This window comes from Elgaria multicarinata, chromosome 2 (genome assembly GCF_023053635.1).
Source record: "Elgaria multicarinata webbii isolate HBS135686 ecotype San Diego chromosome 2, rElgMul1.1.pri, whole genome shotgun sequence".
Lineage (NCBI taxonomy): Eukaryota > Metazoa > Chordata > Lepidosauria > Squamata > Anguidae > Elgaria > Elgaria multicarinata.
Genome location: NC_086172.1, coordinates 91,502,128 through 91,527,533, shown reverse-complemented (window position 1 = coordinate 91,527,533; position 25,406 = coordinate 91,502,128). Strand labels below are relative to the sequence as shown.

General features: G+C 41.5%; 1 protein-coding gene across 1 annotated transcript; it reads left to right on the top strand.

The window, feature by feature from the left end:
• The first annotated feature begins 255 nt into the window (after window positions 1-255).
• On the top strand, window positions 256-24,130 carry LOC134392661 (tumor necrosis factor receptor superfamily member 6-like). The gene is made up of 10 exons (XM_063117172.1): window positions 256-499; window positions 4,704-4,785; window positions 9,323-9,454; window positions 10,966-11,074; window positions 13,749-13,822; window positions 15,336-15,446; window positions 17,665-17,687; window positions 19,216-19,428; window positions 21,386-21,455; window positions 23,024-24,130. The coding sequence occupies exons 1-10, from the start codon at window positions 452-454 to the stop codon at window positions 23,320-23,322; spliced, it is 1,161 nt and encodes a 386-aa protein (XP_062973242.1). The 5' UTR covers window positions 256-451; the 3' UTR covers window positions 23,323-24,130.
• Window positions 24,131-25,406: the final 1,276 nt, after the last annotated feature.

Genomic DNA, 25,406 nt, shown 5'->3' with positions numbered 1-25,406 from the left:
TTAAAAGCAACACTTTGATTGGCCTGTGCATTTAGGAGGGGCCTGTAACTTTATGAAGGTGGGGATTGTGGAGGGTGTGGTGGCGGGTGACGTAAAAAAAGCGGGGATGGCTCTATGCAAGGGCTTGAGAACGGCGGAGTAGTTTAACTACGTAGATATATTTACAGGAAATCGAGAATAGCCGCTTTCCCCCACGAAACACGTTCCGTTGAGCACCTCGAGTCCAGCAAGCAACTCTTCTTGTTTTGGCTCAGTCGGGCGGGCGGACGGACGAACTTTTGTCTCTCTTAATAACTTTTCTCGGCAGCGCTGATTGGGATTCATTGGGGCTGGGTAAAACACACACACACACACACAACCCCAGTGATACGACTCGGACGTTTTCGCGGCGCAAGACGTTTAGAGGTACGTCGTGATTTCAAGCTGAAGTCCTGGAAAGTTCCCTAAGGCGATGAAGCTCTGGCCGGCGCTTTGGGCGCTGTTGGCATTAGTGGCGAAGGTGAGTTTTTTTGGGGGGGGGGGCAGCGGGAAATCGTGGGGGGGGGGCAGTCAGGTGGAGAGTGAGTAAAAGCTATCGCTTTTCTTGCGGCAACTCCGAGAGTCAGGCCCCTAACCCTTCCCGCCGGTCCCCCTGTCGGCCCCAAGCCGTTGATTCCTGTGCGTGCTCGCCGGTACGAACTCCAGCGACACAAAGCGGCGAAAGCGAACTCTGGGAAGTTTTCATGGTGGAGTTGCGTTCCGGCTTCCGGAGCAGGGCAGGGACATTGCGATACATTGTGCTCGCCGAAGATTCATTGAAGCGCGAGGAGGGCGAGGAGCCCTTTCTCATAAATTGTGAACTTTCTGTCTGAGAAGTAGTCGACGCTTGCCTCTGCTCAACCAGGTTTTGCAGGCTTTTGGAAGGGTGCAGAAACTCATTTACTCTAGGAACCATAACCAGACCTTTTCTAAACCGCCTTCGACTCTGAAAACAAAGCTATTCTTTTGTCCGGTTAAAGCCATTACGGGGCCAATCCTATGCAAGTTTAGGCGGTGGGGAAGGCCTACAACTCCTAGCATTCTTCCAGCCAGCCATGCTGTCCGGGGAATGCTGGGAGTTGTAGGCCTTTTTTATGTCTAAACATGCATTGGATTGCACGGGGGGGGAGGGGATTAGTTTTAGGGCTAAGAAAGGACAAGTTTATATTGCTGGCTTGTGGCTTCAGGTAAAAGGCTTCCAGAATTCAAGAGGGTTTTGCCTTTCCCATTCCATACAAAATCAAGACTCCTCCCCACCACAACTTGCAAGGTCCGATTTCCATGTAATCCTCTCTGTTTCCTGATAGTAATGGCCGTTCGCCAATTGGTGAATTGATAAAGTGAGAGGTGAATATATAAACTGCAGAAGTTCACTTTTTAGCTTTAAACTTTAACGATTAAAGTCTTGTATGTGATGGGGAGAACATCTGTAGGTACCTAAGCGATAAAGCAATGGCACTCCACACATGTGCAGATATATTATTTTCTGTCTATTTTTTTAAATAAAGAAGTGCATTTATATTTAAATCCAAGATTAGGCAATGCCTTTATTAGGACCAATTAAAATGCACAAAATTGTGAGCAAGCTTTCAAGTACTCTAGAACTCTTAACCGTTGTGAGTGTTGGGCCAAGTTGGGAGGGGGGGAATAGGGAAACCTGGCTTGCTGTTAAAGTAGCAAAGTCTTAATGGTTCAGTTGACCTCTTTAAGATGTAGTGCAGGAGGGAGTAACAGGCTTGATTGGATCAGATTAGATTCTACTAGGTGTTATGTAGCTTTCAGGTTACACCTAGGATTTCTGGAATAAGGAAGCAAGCAATGGCTGTTTCCCATTTAAAGTAAAAATAAAAATCCAGCAGTTACCCAGATCTGTTCAGTCCTTGAGTGAAACATACAGGTTCCTTGCTAGGCAGAGAACAGAAGTAAAGAGTAATGATTCTTATAACTGCAAATAGAGACTAACTTGTGCACTAGTTTTAAAAAGTCAATAGAAGCCAAATTGGGTAGCGTTATCTAAAACCCCCATCTCTGGGCAGTAAAGAATGATCTTCCTTTAGATATTTTCCAAGTTTCACCCCACCCCCAAAAAGGGGGAAGCCATGCTGGTTCACAACAACAACAAAAATACTAAAAGCCATAATCTGTCAAGGCCTTTATTAGAACAAAGCAAAATGCCATTACAAGCAAGCTTTTGAAGTTTCTCCTCTTCTAGATTTTAAACAAAGTGGGTGGTAGTGTCTTGAGTAAAACAATAACTTGTGTTAAATTATATTTAGTTGTGTGTTTTTAATGGCAACATTGAGAACACGTTTTAGGACTGAAAGGTAGGTTAAAATTTCAAATTGATGCAATAGTTTCTTGGGCTGAACTCTGGCCCGAATTAGTCCCTCCTAAACCCCCTGTATCTCTGATGAATTCATAGCCATGAATTATGGCCGTCTCTTCCTGATTTTTTTAAAGCATAAAAAGACTGCATGTCTTTCTCCCATTTACAGCACTTTATCTCTATCAAAACCTCTTGATAATCCCAAGACATTAGTGAAGATACTCCAAACATTGAAACTTTAGCCTTGAATGGTAACATAAATGGTAACAAAGCATAATTTTGAAAGTGATTGGCTCATAAACTGGTGGAGCACGTTGGTGTGCTCAGTTGGCAAGCTGTGGTTCCTCCAAAGTGTTCCACTGTGCTTGTCAGTGTTTAGTCAAATCAGTATCCCGTTTTATTTTACAACATTGCTACCTAGTCCTCCTGTTGCAGAGACAAATTTAAACATGTGATAGCACAAGTGTCCAGTGAAGTTCTTAGTACCAAATAAATTGTGTATTCTTGGATTAGGGGTGTGTGGCTACTGAAGAGTTCAGTCTTGTTGCTTGTCACTGTCATGCAACATGGTTTCAGTTCTTGTTCAGTTACGCTCACCCTAAAGATTTAAGAACATAACAAGAGCTGTGCTAGACCAGACCAAAGGTCCATCTAATCCAGAATTCTGTTCACTGTGGCCCACCAGCTGTCTACAGGAAACCCAAAAACAGTACCCGAGTGCAACAACACCCTCTCACCCATGTTCCTCAGCATTCTGCCTCAGATACTGGAGGTAGCATAGAGCCATCAGGACTAGCAGCCATTGATAGCCTTATCATCCATGAATTTGTGTAAACCACTTTTAAAGCCACCCAAATTGGTGGCCGTCGCCACATTTTGTGATAGCAAATTCCATAGTTTGATGATGATTTGAATTTCGTAGTCACCTTTCTCTGTAAAAAGACCCAAGGCAACTTTCAACAAAATTATTTAAACATACAAAATAGCTAACAACAATTACATGCTGTGTGAATAAGAACTTGTCTTTACATGTAACTTCTGTTATATTTTGCTATGGATCATTACTAATCCGCCTTGTTGGAGAGAAGGCTAAAAATAATGGGTGCTCCTTGTGTGCTGTGAGACATCAGGACTTGTAAGTTTGATGGACTGCACATGCAGCCAGTAAAATCTCTCTTGTGAACGCTGTGGACAGGCTTTGCTCAGGGCCAGGGTAATCGCCATTTCTCAAAAGAGATTTTTCCACCTCCTCATCATATCAGACCTCGCATTGGCCTTGATGTCTTTTTGCTTTCGTGTATTTCTTGGATCATTTGCTTGAGTCTCTTCCACAGACAAGCTTCCTGCAACATACTTCCTCTTTGTAACACACTGCGATCTGGTTGGCATAGACTACTTATGGGGAGCTGCTGGAGCTTGAACTGGGTTGTCTTGCTTCTCAGTGGAATGAGGCGGTCTGGTATCGAGCCTCTTTCCATGCTGCTATCCCCCAGCAGCCATTGCTTGTGTAGGCAATGCCAGTCTGCACATCCTACAGCACCCGTGCCAGTACAGGTCCTCTGTGCTTCAGCAGACTGATTTTTACAAGGACTGTACTTGCCATTCCTCTTCTAGGGCTGAAAGCGGGTAGCCCCTGTGTAGAGTGACCATATGGAAAGGAGGACAGGTCTCCTGTATCTTTAACAGTTGTATAGAAAAGGGAATTTCATCAGGTGTCATTTGTATGCATGCAGCACCTGGTGAAATTCCCTCTTCATCTCAACAGTTAAAGCTGCAGGACCCTTGCCCTCTTGACCAGATACAAAAGAGGACAGGGCTCCTGCAGCTTTAACTGTTGCGAAGAAGGGGGAATTTCATCAGGTGCTGGATGCATACAAATGACACCTACTGAAATTCTTTTTGATAAAGTTGTTAAAGATACAGGAGACCTGTCCTCCTTTCCATATGATCACCCTACCCCTGTGTCCATGCTCAATCTTTTAAAACCCCTTTTAAAATAAGGTCTGCCTTGTAGCTTAATAATCTTGGTTTCTTGAGTCGTGGGGAGGGGTATGACATCATTGCATGCAACTCTCTCAGCCCATAATGTCAACAGAATTTTTGTATGTTACACATATTAACTTGTGAAAGATCGTGTGATGCTTGTCTCTTTAAGAGAGGTGATGGGAGAACCAAATTTTACTTAACACTAAAACTAGACTTTGAACTGAGCTGTACTCATAAGCTTAGCAAAAGAGTGTTCTTCCTCTGAGCCTGATAAGCATCAGGAAGTTTCAAAACAGCCCATGAATCTCATATTAAGATATGATGATTTACCCGGAGAGCCCATTCACCTGAAAGCTGTCTCTTATTCTCTTAGGTGGAATCTCCAGCGCTGAGAATCAACTGTAATGATGGAGAATATCCATATTCTGGACAATGTTGCAAAAAATGCCCTGCAGGTAAGCAGTCACTCTGTCATTCAATATTTTAGCAAAGGGTATTGAGCCTGTCTTCGTTGGTTAACACAAAACCTAATTGCAAAGGAATTAGTAATAAGTGTTTTGTATTTATTAAGGCTTTGTGAAACAATTGGGAAAGTACACAGTATCTGTAACCCTTAAAACAACCCTGTAACATAGGTCAGCATTAAGTTATTATTACGCACACATACATCCGGGTTTGCCTATACAGTATGGGTGCATGGGAGCAAAATGTGCCCCCTCCTTCCCTTATGTCATCACATTCTGCTGTTTTGAAGTAGTCCTGCAACCCACCCACCCCAGCCTGTCTCACTTGGCATATCAGAGATAGGCTGAGGGGAAATAGTGTGAAACAGCAGGGTGTGAAGAGGTAAAGCAGGAGAGGGGAGGGGCAGATTTCACTAACATCACCTTGCCCTCCTTTTTGTCTTTAAAATAACCCCCAATTTCTAAAAACAACAGCATATGTGTGTGTGTGTATGTATATACACACACACACACCTGATGGCCCTTATATTTCCCATATTCTAGATGTTTGACTCAGGGGTAGAAGCAGGCCTGACATTTGAAACAGGGTCATCCTGGCTTATGCTCTTAATAAAGATGATATACCAAGCCTTGAAATATAACCTATCCTGTCAAGTTATTTGTGGAAAAAGATGTACCTTCTCTGTAATATAACATTGACTTGGCAGCTTGTTTCAACAACTGATTTTCTTTTACTTAATGGAATCTATGGCCTCTAAACACTGTCTAGGTTTCTTGGAACTGAGGTCAGAGCCAGCTCTCCAACCTTGGTTCTCAGAAACCGCTTGCTCCACACCCTCACTTCTCTCCGTGCCAGATTACTTCCCATATGCTTGGGAACGGAGCAGGAGAGGGTGAAAGGGGGACATGTCTGGAGGCAGGGAGGAGACTGTGAAAGCTGGTGCACAAAGCTTCCTATCTGGTCTCTTGCCTCCTCCCATCCCCCTCCCATCCCCCTCCCTGAAGCTGCAGTTTTCACTAGTCAATTTTGAGTGTCTAGTGAAAACTGCAAGGCGGACAGAGCACAGAGGAGAGGATCCTAATATCCCAATAGGATTGCACCCTAAGTGAATTTATTTAAGCAAAGATAGAAGTGTGTGTGCGTGTTTAAATCATTTAAGCCTGAATAGGCTTTCTGGAGCATACGTACTTAATTTTTAACCTGCCTATCCCCAAGGAGGAAGTTTTTCCCCTGCTTAAGCCCACAACAACCTTGTGAGATATGTTGGGTTGTAAGACAGTAACTGGTTCAACCAGATCACCAACTGAGCTTCATGGTTGAGTGGGGATTGGGGTGACCCTGATTCCAATCTTACTTAGGCACTGTAACCACTACCCTACACTGATTCAAAATTCTATTTGTATTCGTTTAAACCTAAATACCCCAATCATGGTGGTAAGGAACTACGTTAAACATTAACATTAAAACTCTTTTGAAATGTTTTTACCCTGCTTTAAACACATTTCTGGTTTTATGTTGGAAAACCGTGGAAGCGTTTACTTTAGCTTGTTTATGCTCTGTTTGCAGCTATGTCAGCCTTGCAAACAAATGTTACTAGCTCACACAAATATGCCAGAGATGTTAGCCTCTGTTCTGGGAGCATTCTGTTCTGGACAAGCATCTGTCAAGGATGCTTTAAGGTGGATTCCTGCATTGAGCAGGGGGTTGGACTCGATGGCCTTGAAGGCCCCTTCCAACTCTGCTATTCTATGATTCTATGACTAGTCTGCAGCCCACAAATACCATTTGTTGGAAAAGAAGCAATTCTGTTCTCATTTACAAAAAGCAACCCAGCCTGGTAGCTTGGAAATGGTTCTTACTCGCCTCAGGTGATCACTCAAGTGATTGTTTTACATGTCTGGACAGTGTTAACAATGCAACTGTCATAGTGCCAACATCCAGTGATAAGAGTGTGTATTGAGAGGCAGTAGGCTCTGGCCAATGAGCAGTGACGGGGTGGGGCCAGAAAATTTTCCGGAAAATGTTTCAGTGCTTTATTTTTCCACTGGGGAGGGTGGGGAATCTTTCTTAATGAATGTATGCAAATTGCAAATATAGCATTAGGCAAGTTTGACAGTTTCAAATTTGTAATTAATGTTTTTCAGGTGACTATCCTTAGCAAGTATGTGAAAGAGTATACACATGTCATTGAAATACATATACGTATATCCCAGAGCAAAATCAAACTAATAAATATTGATAGCGAAACTAAAGGTGCCTTATAACCTTAGTGGAAGAACTGAAATAGATGAGGGGTCATGGACATATCATGCATACTTCTTTGGCTTGCTAAAATGTTTTAGGGCTTACGAGCATCCAATGCAGGACAGGAGGGGTGATGGAGGTGATCTAAGCCTCCCCATTCTCCTACCCCACTGTTTTCGCTACATGGGCTTTTGTGTGTATCTAGCTGGGGTGCTTCAGAGGAGGAGGGAAGGAGGCTGGACAAGCCTCAGGATATCTCTCCAGCCTCCTCCCTTCCCAGCCCACCAAAATCTCCCCTTCTCCAAGATCTCCCGACCTTGGAGACTAGGCGGCATGATTCTTTCTGTACTGGCCATGGGGAGAGGCAGGTAAGAAATAATAATAATAATGAGGAGGAGGCTCCCCTAGGGTGTGAACAGTTTGAGTATCTTTGTTATTTTCTTTAAACAATATAAGAGAAGTACATGCTATTGTCTTTACATTTTTACAAGTATTCTAATAAAAAAGATATGTAATATAACATTTAAATTAATACTTTTCTTCATATATTTCATGTTAAATACCTGGTGTATTGGGACAAAACATTAACATGTGGTACTTTTTCAGCCCTGTTTTCTAAATACAAGTAGAATAAAGATGCTAAATTATATCTATCAAGGACTAGGATGGGCAGCTTGTGGCCCTCCAGGAGGTTTGGCCTGTGGCTCCCATCATCTCTAAGCCAGCATATGGAATGATGAGGAATAATGGGAGGCTGAAACATCTGGAGGGCCTCAAATTTCCTCTTTCTTGTTCTAGGGCATCAGCAGGGCCACGGCCAGACTATTTTGCGCCCTAGGCAATGCGAGCTATTGTACACACACAAATTGCCAACTTCGATTCAGCTGTTCAAGAAGAGTTTCTGAACTATTATATTTTCCTTTTATTGTGTTTTTTTCTTAAAATGGCTAATTTGTATAAAACTGTGACCCTTAAAGGGCAGTACTGCGCCCTAGGCGGCTGCCTAGTTGGCCTAATGGTAGCGCTGGCCCTGGGCATCAGAACATTTTCCTATACAAAACAACCCTATGCAAATTAACCTACTTTGCATTGGAAAATTTCAGCATTTTCCAGAAAGGCCACATCATGACCAGTGAGTTTCAAAAGGGTGACTGGCTAGCAGTATCCAGTGTGGGCCGCAAACAAATATACTGACCCATGCTGGGCACTGCTAATGAGCAGTCACACATTTGGGACCAGCACCTGCAGTGACACGTTATGATGCTCTTTGGTAAGGGCACCCATACTGCTTAGTCACCACTCAGAAGTGGCGGCTGATTGCTTTCACCACTGGTAAACCTATTATTAAAGCTTATACAGACTGCCACAGAAGCAATGCATTTCCACGTTTCACTCAATCTATTTTAGCACTAATTGTAGATACTTGTATTTTTAACAGCAGACATTATGAACATAGGAAGCTGCCTTACGATGAGTCAGGATATGGGTCCATCAAGCCCAGTAGTATTAACACTCATGGGCAGCAGTGGCTTTCCAGGGTTTCAGTCATGAGTTTTAACCGGAGATGCTGACAATCAAACCTGGGACCTTTTGCATGCAAAGCACGTGCTCCATCACTGAACTGCCACGGTTACTTATGAAGTATGGATATAGATTGGGTGTCTCTCCTCTGCCCCCTCAGTGATTAGTGCTGATACAATTTGTTGTAAGCATTTTTGTACATAGCTTGATTCGGGTGTGTGTGTATTATTTTGGGATTGGGGGAGAGAAGAAGAATTTGTCGTAATCAGTTACAACAATCACAAGGCAGTGTAGCATTTTTACATTGTAGGATGCTTTCTTTTAACTACTCGTGTGCATAATAACCGAGTACTTTCTAACCAAGTATGAGATAATGTGGTTGGCTAGCACGCACTCTGCCATTTAGCTGTGCCCCCTCAACTGTGCAAGAATTAAACACCAGATGGTTCATCAATTAGTATTGTGTTCCCATTGCATGTTTATTCAGCAGTCCCACTGAGTTCTGCGGAATTTACTTTCTAGTAAATGTGCATAGGATTGCAGCCCATCTGTGCATTCTGTTTGAGGAATGAATCCTATTGGATGCCATCGGATTTTCTTTCATGTGTTGGATTGGGCTACATAAGTTCTTCACCTTTTGCAAAATGTAGCCTTCAGGCAGTTCATAAGATTCACATGCCAGTTAAAAGCAGATGCACACATCCTGATAACATTTGAATTCGAGCACTCTAACACAAAATCGTTTGGTTTCCTATATAACAGGTACCCACGTTGGTGAACACTGCAGTGCTCCGCAGACGTTGGGAATTTGTATGCCCTGCACAGAAGGAGAGGACTACACTAAACATGAAAATGCACTTTTGCAATGCTTAAGTTGTGACGAATGCAATTCTGGTACAGTATGGATTGAGGGTCAATCTTTAAAAGTGCTGCCTTTGGTTTTTTAAAAACTTATATTTTCTCCGGATTACTTTTGTGGGCTCTTGGCATGCATACCCTTGACACTGGTCCTGCACATGTACACGCACACACCCCACGTATCCATTATGCACGCATGAATATACATATATGGTCCACACTCCAGTAGGAGCCTACTGGCAAGAGCCCCCTGGACGTGCCTGACATAAACATTTGAGAGAGAGAGAGAGAGAGAGAGAGAGAGAGAGAGAGAGATGTGTGTCCCTCTCTTCTCACTGCAACAACACGAAAAAACACGTCTACTCTCAGGATCCCTCCAAAATCCCATATGTCTAGATCAGTGGTTCTCAACCTTTTTTGCTCCATTCCCCCTTTCACCATTGTTCAGAATATAATTCCCCCTTCCCAAGACAGTCTAACTCCAAAGGTGCATTCCAAATAATATGCATATAATATTGAAAATCTTTTATTTTTTTTCTATATTAGTCCCATTTAAACGGGCAATGCAAAGCATGGCCCCTTTTACATTCTCAGCCCCCATGCTTTACGTTGCTCCTTTAAATGGGAAGCTTGAAACTTCTAGGATTGCGAGGGAGGGAAAAGAGAGCAAAGGCCTGGCTTTTGCAGACGACATGACACTTTTTTGGGACGTTTTTAATAATGTGTAGGAAGACATAATCTACAGGACATCATACTTTGCTGAATAGTGGTCCCAATTCCCCCCCTGGAATCCTAAAATCCCCCCCCCGGGGGGCAGAATTCCCCCCTTGTTGAGAACCCATGGTCTCGATCATCCCAAACTTTTTCTCTCTCCCTCTTCCCCTCTTTCTCACACACATACAGCCTCCATACAAATGCACAACCTTCCCCAACCCCCAGGTTCTTACCTGCTGGCTGGCTGCTGCTTCCCCATGGATTCCCCCCTCCCAATTGCTGGCTTACCACTACCCTTTCTAAACCCCACCTCCCACTACTCTCTCTAGCCCTCTGTAGATCCTCCCCAGCTTGCCAGACTGCAGTGACAGGGGGTTCTCTTTATCTTCTTAGGAAATGAAGAAGCCACCCACCATCTTCATTTCCTCAGAATGTCTCTTAGCCCCATGTGCGGCAAAGAGGTATTAGTGGGAAATGAAGATGGCAGTAGCTGATGGCCCTCATTTTAATTTTACACAATCTCAGAATAATTTCTAATTATTTTTTTAAAAAGGAAAAACTGGGAGTGGTAGGAGACCTTGGTTGGCACCAAGAGAAGTATCCTTTGGTCACCATGTTGTCCAACCTCAAATCTGGTTATGTTGTGTTACTCTAACATTCTACAAAAGAGACCCACCTGTTTAAACTAGGCATGGGGAGACATTTTCTCTTTCCAGGACCACATTCTCTCAGGCACAATCTGGTGGGGGATGGTGGTGGTGGTGGTGGTGGCAGCAGAGAAATCTGGCAGTGATGATGAGGTTAGAAAATCCTTGCAATATTTCTTTTTTTAGGGTTCAGAATGGTGAGGCCCTGCACTGTGAAGAGCAACACTGAATGCCAGTGTAAGGAAGGGTATTACTGTCCTCCAGGGTATGAGGAATGTATCAGGTGCAAGACCAAGTATGTACATCAATGGGCTTATGTTACTGTCTTTAATGATAAGCTTTGGTTGTGCAAATATACAAGAATACCTTTGAGTAGATTGATCCACTTAAGTCAATGGCCAACTTAAAATAATTGATTTAATTCTCATTTTGGTACTTATGTTTCCTAAGTAATGATGCTTATGAATTGGTTAACCCTGTAAAGGTTGAGCAAGTCTCTCCATGACCTGTTAACACCGGATTTAGCATGGACCCAAGCTAAGACAAAAATGCCTCACAAATTGTGAGGTAGAAGACTTTATTAAGACTTAAAGGTAGGGCAGATATATGGGAAGAATAACCAAAAGTAACTTGAAACAGGCATAGCATAATAACCTAGTAATGGATAAAACAATAAAATCTTAACTGTGACTACTTACTCATAGGCAGGACCTTGCCACCCCACCCCCACCCCAACATGGTTCTCTCCACATCATTTGGCAAAGACAAGACAAGGAGTTTGGGGCTGGTCCCCAACTATATACTTTTTCTCCTGTTGCATTTCACCCTCCTTCCTTCTTTGTCCTCTGAGATGTCTCACAGCGTCTTCCTGGCACCAAGGCCTGGCTATATGACCTTCCTCCCCCTTCCAGGTGGTCTAGCTGCCAAGGCTCTTTGTCATTTAGAATTGGTGCATAATAATACCAAACTAAAACTACCCTTTACCAACTACATCACCCATTTGTCCTCTACCCAGCGCAGTCTATCTGCTCTCCTTCACAAACCTAATGATTAAAGCATACTAGACAGAGCATTCATACTGCGTAGGAGAATATACATCTTTCCAGAGTTTGCCACTTTCTGTTTCACTTTAGCATTGCAACACTATCCTGCCATGTATCACCCCACCCTACGAAGGTAACAGTGCAAAGCATTTGCTTCTTGCTGCTGCCCATGTGACATTGCATGGATATCTTCTAGTGACAAATGTTCTGAACATTCTGGAATGTTCAGAACATTCCAGAAAAGGGCTGGTAGGAAACTGGGCAGAACAGTTTTCTTTTGAAAAGGAAATATACTTGTTTGCTTATAGAAATTAAATGTTCATAACTTGAGAACTGAGGAAATGGCAGAGATGCAAGTATTGATGATGATGATGATTAATCCAAGAACATTCAGGTGGACATGGTGGATGATTGTCCCTGCGACATATAGGATAACATTTCCTGGAGCAAGGGGCTACATCCTGGTGACTTAGCAAACATGTATTATAGTGTGCCATATTTATAATATGTGATCTCAACAAGTTTATTTCAATGCCTTTTTCATTACATAAAAATCTACATCAACAGCCAGGTTCAGATGTAACAGGAAACATGATGGGTGGCGGGGGGAGTCCGAGGTTCTCTAGGGCTCATTTTCGTAGCAGGAAACCATGGTTTCCTCCTATATCTGAACTGGGCAAATGTGTTTGATAAAGAACCATTGATTCAGTTATAAAAAATTATAAATGTATGTTTAACATCTCCATATTCAGATTTAATTTGAACCAGACTATTTTTGAGAAGTGAGATTTAAAACATTAATTTAAGAAAAATAACTTAAGAGTTGAATTGCAATACTTAATATAAAATAATTCAACAAATGCTTCACTTTCATATTGGTGAGGTTTGTTCCTGTCAATTTCAGATGGGCAAAGCATGATTTTATTTATTTATTTATTTATTTATTACATTTTTATACCGCCCAATAGCCGAAGCTCTCTGGGCGGTTCACAAAAATTAAAACCACAGTAAAACACAGTAAAACAATGATTATCAGTCATCCATAAATTGAGATCTCATTAGTTGTTTTGTGTGCAACTTTATTGATTGATTGAGTGATTGCTTTTCTATATCACCCAATAGGTAAAGCTCTCTGGGCGGTTTACAAATTTAAGACAATTCAAAACAAAAGTATAAAACCATAATACAAAATACAATATAAAAGGCATATCATCATATGTAACTCCTGTTTCTTGTGTTGTGTAAGAGTACATTGATCCGGTTCACATGACATGCTGGGCTCACCATGGGTTATTTCACCAATGATGAGCTGCGGTGCATGCCAGGTGTCAGTTTGAATATGCAACGCCCAATGGGGTTGTGCCATGTTATGCAAGGGTTAAACAAACCAAATATTGTGTGAGGGTTATTTAACCTTCCCTTGACTCTTGATGGGTGGGTTCGCATGACACTGCCAACCCCATTGGGGATTGCATATTCAAAATGGCACTTGGCATGCACTGTGGCTCACTATGGGTTTAAATAACAGTGAGCTTAGTGTGTTGTGCAAATCAGGCCATTGTCACTAGAGCCAAAATAAAATTTTAGACAAATTCAAAATGTCTCAATTTGTCATCTTAATGATATTTAGGTTCCAGAACTGGAATCTGCTATTTAAAAATCTGAGGGTGTTTTTTTAAACTGCTATTACCACAGAATTTACAAAATCCTCCTTCCTATCAGCTGTCAAATGCTTTCAAAATTATTGGATGTAAAATTATTGGATGTTAAATACTGGAAAATATTCTCCATAAAAAAATCATAAGAATGTTTAGTGGCAAATTCATTTGTACACAATTCCTGTTCATTCCTAAGAGGCTTCCATCATCTGTCTGAAATGATTAGACAACCTGTCATTATCATATCATCTTTTTTTGTAAACTCTAGGTGTCCTGAAGGGAAGGAGACGGTACGTAAGTGCAGTGCCACCACAGATATGGAATGTGGGCCAGTGCCTGCAGGTACAGTATGACTGATCTGATTTCCAGTCTCTTGGCTCTCTTGTTTTTGGTAGTAGTAGCTGTAGGCAATATGAGGGTGGCTTCAGATCCTGACTTAGAATTGCCATGAAAGTACAGAAGAGTCCTACTGCTTAATGTTATATGGTGCTCATGAGTCCTGGCTGCTCAATCTTGTAGGTTGCTTTTTAGCTGATGTTATGATTACAATTCCCTCTGTTTTCAGCGTTCAGGCATGAATACTGGTAGTTATGTAACCAAAACAATATGGCTGTGCAAGCCTCAGGCCTCAGATTCAGAAATCTGAATCACAGAGGCCTTTTTATGGTGGATCTGCCATTTCCTTGCACAGCCCTAGGCCCCCATACAACCTACAACTCCCAACATGCAGTGGTTGGGAGGGCTGTACTTACCGGGGCTCAAGAACAGAGGGCATATACATGTACTGAGCCCCACCATCGCCAACTCCTTGGCGCGATCACTGGCTTCTACACACCATCGTTGGCTTCCTGGCATGATCAGCTGCTGCTGTCGCTATTGAGAATACTCCATTGATCCTGGGGGGGTCCCCGCAAGTTCCACAGGTGCCTGCAGCCACGAGTGGGCGGCTCTTGGGGGAAGCAGGAGGCTGCAGGGTACCTGCAGAATTTATGGGGGCCCCTCCAGTGTTAATAGAGTATTCTTGATTGCAGCAATTGTGCCAGGAAGCCAGCGATTGTACAGAGGAGTAGGCAATGGTGGGGGCGAGTATACGTATGCCCTCTGTTCCTTGGCCCTGGTAAGTACAGCCAGAGGATACTATGTAAGAGCTTAAAAAACCCTTTTAGATGCTCCAGTTTGCAAAACGTATCGCAGGGGCCATTATGTCCCCCCCTAATTGGTAGTTAACATTAATACATCCCATTGTTGGGGTCTCTTCCTCACACCAACTTAGAGAATGGAACATTGGTATTTATTGAGAAGGTTCCTTCTGGGTTGGTGTATGGAAGGCATCCCAGCCACACCCTAACTTTTTTGGTTCCTATGATTGCATTTTCTGGGTCAGACCTTCGCTTTGAGATCTAATTTCCTTTTACTCCATGTATCTGTCCTCCCTGGAAAGTTTTCTCCTCTCCTCTGTGGTCCTCATGGTTTTCCATTTATATTGGAGAATTTTTTTCCTGATCTCTATTACTGAGCAGTAGTCATGGATGGAACTGGCAGGGAGAAGTCTAGGACCAGTAAACTACACAAAACTTTGTCATGTAGTTGCTGCTTTTCACGGGCAATAGAGTTAGCCCATTGTAGAGATGCTTTCCGCACACTAATCCAGAACCTTCTTGTCAAGTACTAATGTTCCGTTACGTGACTCCCCCTTCCCAACTTTAACCTCAAGGTGCACTAGGTGTGTTTTGTAAAGAACTAATTATGTGAAATAAGCAATCTGTGTTTGTTTAACATGCATATTTCAATACAAGTTGAAGATTCTTGTGGTCTGGACCTGTTCAAAATCCTTTTTTCTTTCTTGTCTTTTTAGAATCTACGAATCCTACACTCATATGGGGCTTGACTTCCCCATTTGTTGTTCTTTTGGTTGTGGTGATTTCTATTTGGGGAGTGAGAAAGTGTCGCTCTAAAAAGGATGAAGGTAATTTCCTAGTATGCAGATGTACTTTCTTGAAGTAACTAGCTCTCCATAGTCATATGAACTAAAGTGAAGAGCAGGAGGGACAATAGCTCAGTCTAAGAGTACATGCTTTTTATGACAAAGATCCCTTGCTGAAGAGATCAGGTGATGTTCAAGATGTCTGCTTGAGACCCATTGCCAGCTGGAATAGACAATACTGTGCTAGATGGCCAAATCGTTTGACCACAGGCTTCACCAGAGGGACGGAAGAAGCGCCTACGTGAAAAGTAGCTCACCTCTCTATTGCTGGATCCCTGTGGCTCTTTGAAGAAAAGGCATTTTCACATGAATCAGAGGCTGTAAATTAAAATCAAGGTGCAGTCTAAAGCATGTTTTGAAAGTTAACACCACCAAACTCAATAACCTGGTTCGCACAATATAATAAACTCAACATTACTGATGACCCATGGTGGGTTGTCATGTTGTGTGAACCCAGTGGGGTTTCTGCAGAGTAACTTATTTTTCATGAACAAGCCACCCTGAGAACCCATGGCTTGTTTTAGGGTTGTTGATACCTATGATGGCTTGTTGTGCCGTCCAAACCTGGCAAGGCAACTTCATTGTGGGTTGTCAGGAATGGCTACAGAGCCAGATGGCCAGAGTTGCACAAAACGATGTAGGGAGTGAAGAAATAGCCGTTCTGCCACAAAGGTGGCTGAGATACATGCTGGAGCCAGTGGAAGGACTGAGGGGGTCATGAGGGGTGAGGGACAAGCCACATGGCAAGCCCAATAATCTGTCAGATTAGAATGTGAATATCCAACCCACAGTGGCTTATTAGCATGATGTGTGAACCCTGTCAGTGACTTGCTTGAGAGAAAATATGTTTAGGATGGAAAGGTTAATGTGAAATAATACCCTTTTTCTATCAGAAATCAAAACACATTATTTACTATTGCAAGTCCAGTGTCACCATGGGGCTAGTAATCTGAGAATGACTGGAAAAAATATGTTTGCTTATTTTTATTTTTATTTTGATTAAAAATATTGTTTACCATTTCTTGAATTTTGAGATCAAAAACATGTGATGTAAGATCCCCCTCTCTTCTTCCCCTGGTGTTCTTTCAGCTCTTTCATCTCAGCTTCTTTTATTCTTACTCTAACTATCCACAATTAAATTTTCTTCAGCTCCATTCTGTGCCTATCCTTTCATTGGCCCAGCACTCTAAGAGCTCACAGGAGTAAGCATTATTACTTACACACACACACACACTTACACACACACACACACACACACACACACAGTGTCACACATTACATTAGATGCACAGTGTGGGGCATAAGCATTAACCTCCCCTTTGCCTCATCCCTTTCCCTTCCCGAGCTGCCCAAAGCTCAAGCTTTGAACTTTTTTGAAGTTATAAGCATTAACCTCCCCTTTGCCTCATCCCTTTCCCTTCCCGAGCTGCCCAAAGCTCAAGCTTTGAACTTTTTTGAAGTTTTGAAATTTTCTGCATGATTACACTGCTCAAGCTTTAGTTTAAAATAAAATTGGTCTAGTAGATAACGAGTAATAAGCTTTACACTACCTTTACACTACCGTATTCTTATATAAGATTTAAAGTATTTTTCTGTGTACAATAAATCACAACAACATAAAAACAAAAATAGAATATTCTTTAAAAGCTCCCCTCCCACGAAGCCCCATTTTTTTTTCTGGTGTGCCACTGAGTCTAACCTGAGTTAAGGCAGTTTCCTGTGTTTCTATCCTATGAAATACCCATTGCAGAAAATATTTAATTTCTGAATATTCTATAAATGAAAGCGCTACTAAAGTTAAAACCACACATCATAAAAATAAGCAACAAAAGCCAGACACGTGTTCCTCTTGTTGGGGGTTTTAAATCAAGGATTGGACTGTATCCATAAAGGTAATTCCATGACACTAAACAAGGTTGCAATCCTGACATGACATACATTGTTTCAGAATGCAGATACAGGACCTTCAAAGGGAGAATCCAACATGTATATAGTATATATATGAACAAAGAGCTATACTTCTAAAGGGAAGAACAGTATTAACCATAAAATTCTAGGAATGAAAAGAACCTGAAGGTCATCTAGTCCATTTTATATTAAATGGTCCTTTTACTATGTTTTGAAGTGCCATATAGTTCCTGTATTAAGGTCTAATACACTGTCTATACTCTTTTTCTCTTTCCCTCTGATCCACCTCCAGAAAAAGACGGCAAAGATTATTTGGTAAGTGTCCGCATATTTCATTCTTTTATCCTTTTCATGCCCAAATGTAACTGATGTGCTTAGCCTTCTGACTTGCAGCCAAATTATGGGCAAGATCAAAAGCAGGGCAACCATGATCAGCTTCATTCTCTGTTGTTAAGTCTCCTACACCTGATAAGCCTACATCAATCATCTGTTGCCACTGCCTTCTTTTCTGTCTTGATAGATTTGGTAACCCATACTTTACCATGCGTAACTCTGATGAGAATGGTCACTTTTGTTCCCATTTTCTGATAGGAACTGAGTTTGTGAAATAAGCAGCTTGCCCAAGACCATTCCATGGCTAATGTGGGATTTGAGGACAAGTCTGCCTCCCTAGCCGCTGCACTGTCTAATAAGCTGCATACCTCTTCTGGAATTCTCTACCACAGGATGTGAGGGCTTAGATGCTTTTTAAAAGATGTTTAGATGTGATGCTTTAAAGAAATAATAATGGAGGGTGCCTTTCAACACAACTACTAGAAATGATAGCTTATTTTATTTTTAGTATTTTTATACTGCACTTCAATTATATGCCTCGGGTCATTTACAAAAAGTAATTAAAATATAATACAAATTTAAAAAGCTAAATAGAATCTCTATGTATAGATCTCAGTTCAGACGACACGCTTCTCAATGGTGGTTTTAGAACTCCATAGTGGAGTTTTTGCACTATCATTGAGAAGTGTGTCATCTGGCAGGAAAACTCCATGCAATGGTGGAGTTTCTTTTCTGGAAAACACTCCACACAGAATATCCACGCTGTGCAGAGGATTGTTCCTGCACAATGGTTGTGTTGTGTGTTGCGTGGCAGGCTCCGTGGAGTTTTCCATTGAGCTGAGTTGACTTTTCCCACTGGCTCCAGAGTTCCCTGGCAAGAGCAGCGAAAAGAGGGAGTGCCACTCTAGGAGAGCCGCCAGGATTGTTTTTTTGCAGCAATGGCTGGTAGGATACCATTGGGAGGACCAGGGGAAGAGAGAGGGTGGAAGAACTGCCAGTTAAATATCTTGTTGACTTTTACTCAACTCCACAATAGGCCACAGTCACACAACAGTGGTGTTAGAACATGTTGTGTGGGGAGCACCTCCTAAAAACTCAAATAATAGGATAGTAAAGTTGGAAGGGGCATATAAGGCCAAGGCCAACCCCCCACTCGATGCAGTAGAGTCTATGTGTACTTGGTAGGGATCTGTGACTCAGGAATATGCACTGCTGGTATGCTAATGTTGAACATGCAAGTATTAGTGACTCAGTTTAAATATTGACCCAGTGCATGGAACCCTGCATAGGTAAGGGTTTAAAAAACAAAGCATACCAATGTTACATTTAAACTGGGCCACATGAATGCTCTTATGTTTAGGTTGAAATCCTATACCTAGTTGGGATTAAATCTCACTGCACTCAGTGGGGATGTACGTCTGAATAGACATGCATAGGATTGCGTAGTTAATGTATGTTTCCACTCGAGAATCAACAACTAATGCCAAAGGGGTTATTCCTTTATTTACAGATACAATCTGTAGCAGGTAGCAATCTGATCCTGAATTCTAAGCCTGAAGGATCCACTTCTGAGAGTTGTGAATCGAGAAATGAGTTGATAAAAAATGCTGATAGAAGCAACTTGGCGTTGGGCGGCACAGATGAAGAACCTGGCTTTGCAATTGCCCCATCTGCTCCACCACAACAGTCAGAGGAGTCTGCCATTAGGAATGTGCAATCAAATGTAAGGAAATGATGTGGAAGCTGTTGAGTTCGAGACTGCTATATATCTGACTGTCACTGTCTCTGTGTGAGAGAGTGTAAATGTTGGAGGGAGAAGCAACTACCCCAAGAAAAGAAGCACAGCGGGACTTAATTCTGGAGGGGGAGAGAGGATGAGAAATGTCACTCCCCATATAAAGGACCAGAGCATTTTGAAGTAGGGTGAGGAGTGCTTGTTCATTCATACTCTGCCGTTTACAATATATGGCAGTTTTTATTAAATCAGTCTAATAGAAAGAGAGATCAATTGCAACCTAAAACCAAAGTAGCAAGCCAACCCAACAGCAATTTAAAATAGCACTGGAATACACAATATAATCAAGATTGCTCAAACACTTGCTTAAGCAGTGGGAGAGGGCTGGGAGGAGCCTCTTGGGAGGCCATTTCACAACTGCGAAGGCCTCACCTAAGACACCAGGGAGACATTAAGGAGACCATCTGAGGTGATGCAAAGGTCCTAGGCCGACTCTTATTGGGGTATGTTGTTTCTGAAATATTCTGTTCCTAAAATTGATGCCTGAAGTTTGCCTCCAGTCAAATTCAATGTGAACTTTTGGATTCCTATTCAGGAGAATTTTTTTTAGAAAACTGGAGAAATTGCTCAAGGGGGTTCTGCATATCTCTACTCTGAGATAGCATTCTTTTGCTTGCTCTCGTTCTCTGCTCTCACTCCACCCCCACCCCAAGGCGTTTCTGTCTGTGTTAGAGTGCTGACAGGGAATGATGGCAGTTGCAGTCCAACATATCTAGAAGGGACCAGGCTGGGAAAAGCTGAGATACAGAGTGCAGGAAAATGCTTCCTGTGCCCTGATGGCCAGCCTCTGCTGCATCCTCTTTTTACCTATAGCCTGTTTTCTCTCTCTCTCTCCTTTGCCCTGGACCAGGCTGTATAGAGTAATCCTGTGTACCAGAGCATATGGGATTTTCAAGATCCTTGGGATGGGCATTGTCTCTCTAACCCATTGCTGTTGTCTCACTTCAGGTGCTAGTTTGCAGCATTCCGCTTTTGAGTTTCCCCCCTGATATGCTGTGGTGCTTTTGTTTAAAACCTAGCTAGAGTTTTATTCATTCATTTATTTAATTATTTATTACATTTTTATACCGCCCAATAGCCGAAGCTCTCTGGGTGGTTCACAAAAATTAAAATCATGAAGAGCATAAAATCAACCAACAATCTAAAAACACAAAAGAACCTGAAAGCGCTGAGTGATGGGGAAAGCTTCATGCTTCTATAGGGGAAAAAAAGGTTCTGTTTGATAGTGCCCCTAGCAAACATTTACAAATTGTTGGTTTTGTTGTTGCTAAATTACCATTGCTCTGGTTTCTTTTGGAACTCCCACTTAAGCTTCCTTCACAAGTCATCCAGCAGGGTAGGGAACTAATTCCACAGGATGTGATACTGCCTTGCAAAGAATCATGTGGATAATGTGACCATTTGTGTGGGACATTTTGGAAGGTTTTTTTTCCTGATCAAGACCCTTTTTTATGGGTTAAGTGCTGGTTACTTGGGAGAGATCAATATGGATGCATTTTTCAACTGTGTTCCCTTGCAACATGGTTAGTTATTTCTTGAACATCAGTGTTCCAAAATTAGCAGCTGGGGCATGAGCAAAGAACATCCTTACTGTAGATTGAGCCAAAGTACATCTTGGTAGAAGAATCTGAGATGATCTGTACCGCTCCACCTCCCACATCTTTCTTCCACATCTCAGTGCCATGATATTCAACCTTGGGATGGGCCATTGGCCTTAAAGGTTTATTTTCTTTCTGAAATGAGTTCATATCCATACTAATATGATTTATTCAATGCTGCTGCTAAATAATTGTTCATCAATGTAAAATGAATCTGTGCTGCCTTAATGAGTCATTCTTTATCAATTTGAATTTGTATAGGGAATTATGGTGCCCTATTTTTTTAGTTACAGGTGCTGGAATCCAATAAACCTCAGCGAGTGATCGTTAAAAAGTTGTCTTCTGAAAGGGCTGAAAGTGAGTATTATTATTATTATTATTATTATTATTATTATTATTATTTATTTATTTATTTATATAGCACCATCAATGTACATGGTGCTGTACTGAGTAAAACAGTAGATAGCAAGACCCTGCCGCATAGGCTTACATTCTAATAAAATCATAATAAATCATAATAAAATCATAATAAAACAATAAGGAGGGGAAGAGAATGCAAACAGGCACAGGGTAGGGTAAACAGGCACTGGGTAGGGTAAAACTAACAGTATAAAGTCAGAACAGTATAAAGTCAGTTCAAATGTTTTTTCCAGATTTATCAACCAGCAGACAATATTGGAGGGGAAATGTTTTCTTGATTTGAATTTCAGTAGGCCAATATGTATGTTGGCCCTAAAAAAAAATTATTGGATATATACTCAAGAAACTTTAGGAAGTAACTTGCTTTTTTAAAAAAATTAGGCACCAGTTGGGCCTAACTACACACTGGTTGCATTTGGTAATGTAGCAATGGATTCCCATTTCTGTGCTTTGGTTTTCAGTGTGGAGCAGGATCCTGTGTGTTCATGGCACAACTATTCTGCATGCACAGCAATCTCCTACAGCATGCAGTGGGACTAATGGGATTGCCCTGTTGTTTTCTCTTCTGTTTAGAAAATAAATGTAACTAACATTGATACTGTACTGCACTAAGGCAGGGGTGTGCAACACATGAGCTGCATGTGGTGGCCCCTGACACCTCCTGTTGCACCTCTGATAAAGAAAAAATAATGTGGGGAAAACAATGGTTTTACCTTGAAAACAAGCTAAATGTATCCACTCTAACTCTGAGGTGACAAACTACCACTTCCCCTCCCGTTTTTGCTACCAAATAGCAGCACTGCAGCGAAGTGTAGCCTATAGCAGGTCTGGGGAGAATTGGCCCTGGTCTGCCTGAAGTTGCCTACCCCTGCATTAAGGGATTGTGGAGCCTTTGGCTGTGATTGGCTAAATTGGCAAGGGCCAGGGTTGGCAGAAGAGTCTCTTGCTGTGGCTAACACTGCCCAGATCCTAAAGAGAGGCATAGCAGGGGGGCAGACCTAGGAAGGAGGGCTAAAACAGCGTGAGTTTATGAAATTGGGATCCATCAGCCTGAGAGAAAATGAGTCCAAGTGACTCAGAGGGCTTGGGATGGGGACTGGTGCAGAGAAATGAAAGGTGTTCTGCTTCGTAATGTGGTTTTATGGTGACGATTGGGATGTTTTTGTAAAGACGCCTGAACACTGTGCATGAATTAGAAGGGTTGGGTATAAATTATCATAAATAAGGGCACAATCCTATGCATGATTAGACGGAAAAAGAGCCCTACAACTCCCAGCATTCCTCTGCCAGACATCCTGGTGGAGGGATGTTGTAGGACCTTTTACTGTTTAAACAGGTATAAGATTGCACCTTACATACTTTAAAACTTGATGCTGAGCAATAAAAAAAATCTAGGTATTATAACCTTGAAAGAAAAATGTAAAGCTTGTTTTGAATCACAGTTGGGTAATATTCTAAGCATGTCTAAAATCCACTATTTAAAATGCATCTTTCTTATATTGTAGAGCTAAAGAAAATCTATTTTGGATCAATTAGCATGGTGCTACCACGTGACCGGATCTCACATATGAGGAAAAGTGGTTTATCAGAAAATGACATTGCCAAAATAAAATATGATAATCCTAATGATACTGATGAACAGTATTATCAGATGTTAAAAACTTTACAAGACAGATTTGGAATAGACGATGCATTATATAAATTATTAGATGGCTTATGGCACATGAAGCTTAATGGTATTTATGAAAACCTAATAAATGAATTAGTATGCAATGATATAATAACACTGGAGACCAAAGACTAATGTCTTGGTTGTTTTTTGTTTTGTTTTTAAGTACAAAAACAGAATCTGCAAACTACAGACTGTAGTGGTCTGGCTTTTATACATTTTCATGCATATTACTTTTTGCTGATGATGTATAAGCTGAAACAGCTGTTAAAACAAATATGGAGACCAGTTTAATGGAATGATGCATATTTGTATATGTGTGTTTTGTAAGATCTAAACTGGGCAATGTATGTACTTGAACATCTTTGAATTACTGTATTTGAACATTTGATGAAGTGAGCTTGGGCAATGTTCAAAAATCTCAATTTCTTTGTCATCTTTCTTGAGATAAGGTTTTTTTAAAAATATACATAGTGCCAAGGTGATGAAAGTTAAAATATCAAGGATTAAAATTTAAAGTATATTTTACCTTGACACTGCTCTCTTATTAGGAAAATACCCCTTTATCAAATGTACTATTGTGACCAAACTTCAGTGTAATACTATAGGTTTTTACATGAATTGCTCAATGTTTTTATTAATGTTCAGCAGGCTGAAACTAGGCATAATAGTTTTTGCTTGGAGCCAGAACCCCAAGGACATCGTCCTGTACAAGCAGAATCCCATATGTAGAGGTGTTCCTGGAGAAGACCTTGGAGTTTGGGCAGTTCTACCTCTGTATTGGCTATTTATGACCACAAAAGACTGGTGGTTTGGGGCATTTGTTAAATTCTGTGCTTTTCAAGTGCAATTCTGAAATCATACAATTTGATGATTATTTTTTTACAATTTCAATCACTTTTATATTTTGAAAGTATTTTCTAATAAAATACTTAACTGTTAACATGTCTTTGTCATGTCAATAAATGGGAACATTCCTTCGTCATGTCAATAAATGGGAATATGTACAAAGAAAAAATATCAAAAGAAAGGGTAAGAAATATAATACTTTCAATATACAGAGCACTTAACTATCCAAAGAGTCTGGTAAGCCTTATGACTGTGTAACATTGGCCACAGTTTTCTCAGTATTAAAATGAGATGGAGGTCGAGGCTCTGAGAGTGGCTAGTGAGTTGATGGCTAACAGAGTGAACCTATGCATGTTTACAAAGAAAAAAGTCCAACAACTCCCAGCATTCCTCATCCAGAATAAGCCCCAAGGCACATTTTGAAGGGGGACTCTCCAACTCATCCTATTAATCACCTGCTCTGATGATCAATCTAATCTGCATTTTATAGCCTCCATTTGGGTGGGGGGTGAAATCCTGTTATGCATATTACAGTTAAAGAAGGATGTGAACAGAACAAGCAAGACGTAGATGAGCCAATTACATTTTAAAAGGCTCAAAATGTAAGACTCCAATCCAAGACATCTGCTACAAATGACATGCTTCCATGTTCTGGTATTTAGGATCACAACCAAAGCTATGGATATTTCTCATGTCCTTCTTTCATACACAATTCTATATAAATGGAGGTATTATGACACAGCTGAACTAACCAAATATTTACAACATTATGGGCAAGCTTTCAAGATCTGAAGTTTTCTTCAACAGCAAAAAGGTGGCAGGGGGAGAGAAAGAAAAAAAGCTGATTTTGATGTTGAAGTCTGCATGGTCAATCATAAGTGGAGTAAGAGTAAGAGTAGTCACTCACAAACTACTTCAACATGTGTATGAAGAGGGAGTTAGTGCTCTTGTAAGGTTTACTAGGGAATGTATGTTCCTGGCCAAGCTGGCTGACTTTACCTGTTCCCTTTAAGGACAGGAACATCTCAGAATGTTTAGGAATATGGGGTAGGTTTGAACTCTCAACTCCAGGGATTCCTGGATGAGACAGATTATCTAGATCCATTTCATCTGGCTTCAGACCTGGTTATGGGACAGAAACTGCTCTGGTCACCTTGGTGGATGACCTATGCTGGGAACTGGACAGGGGGAGTGTGTCCCTGTTGGTTCTGCTGGACCTCTCAGAGGCATTCGATACCATCGACCATGGTATCTTTCTGGGCCGCCTTGCTTTGATGGGACTTGGAGGCACTGTTTTACAGTAGCTCTATGCCTTCCTGGAGGGGCAGACCCAAAAGGTGGTGCTGGGGGACTCCTGTTCGACTCCTTGG

Excerpts from the sequence above, each read along its gene's own strand:
- LOC134392661 (XM_063117172.1), top strand. The coding sequence starts at position 452 with ATGAAGCTCTGGCCGGCGCTTTGGGCGCTGTTGGCATTAGTGGCGAAG. Across the intron at positions 13,823-15,335 it reads ATGTGGGCCAGTGCCTGCAG|AATCTACGAATCCTACACTC; the intron begins GTACAGTATGAC and ends TTGTCTTTTTAG. Across the intron at positions 19,429-21,385 it reads TTAGGAATGTGCAATCAAAT|TTACAGGTGCTGGAATCCAA; the intron begins GTAAGGAAATGA and ends CTATTTTTTTAG.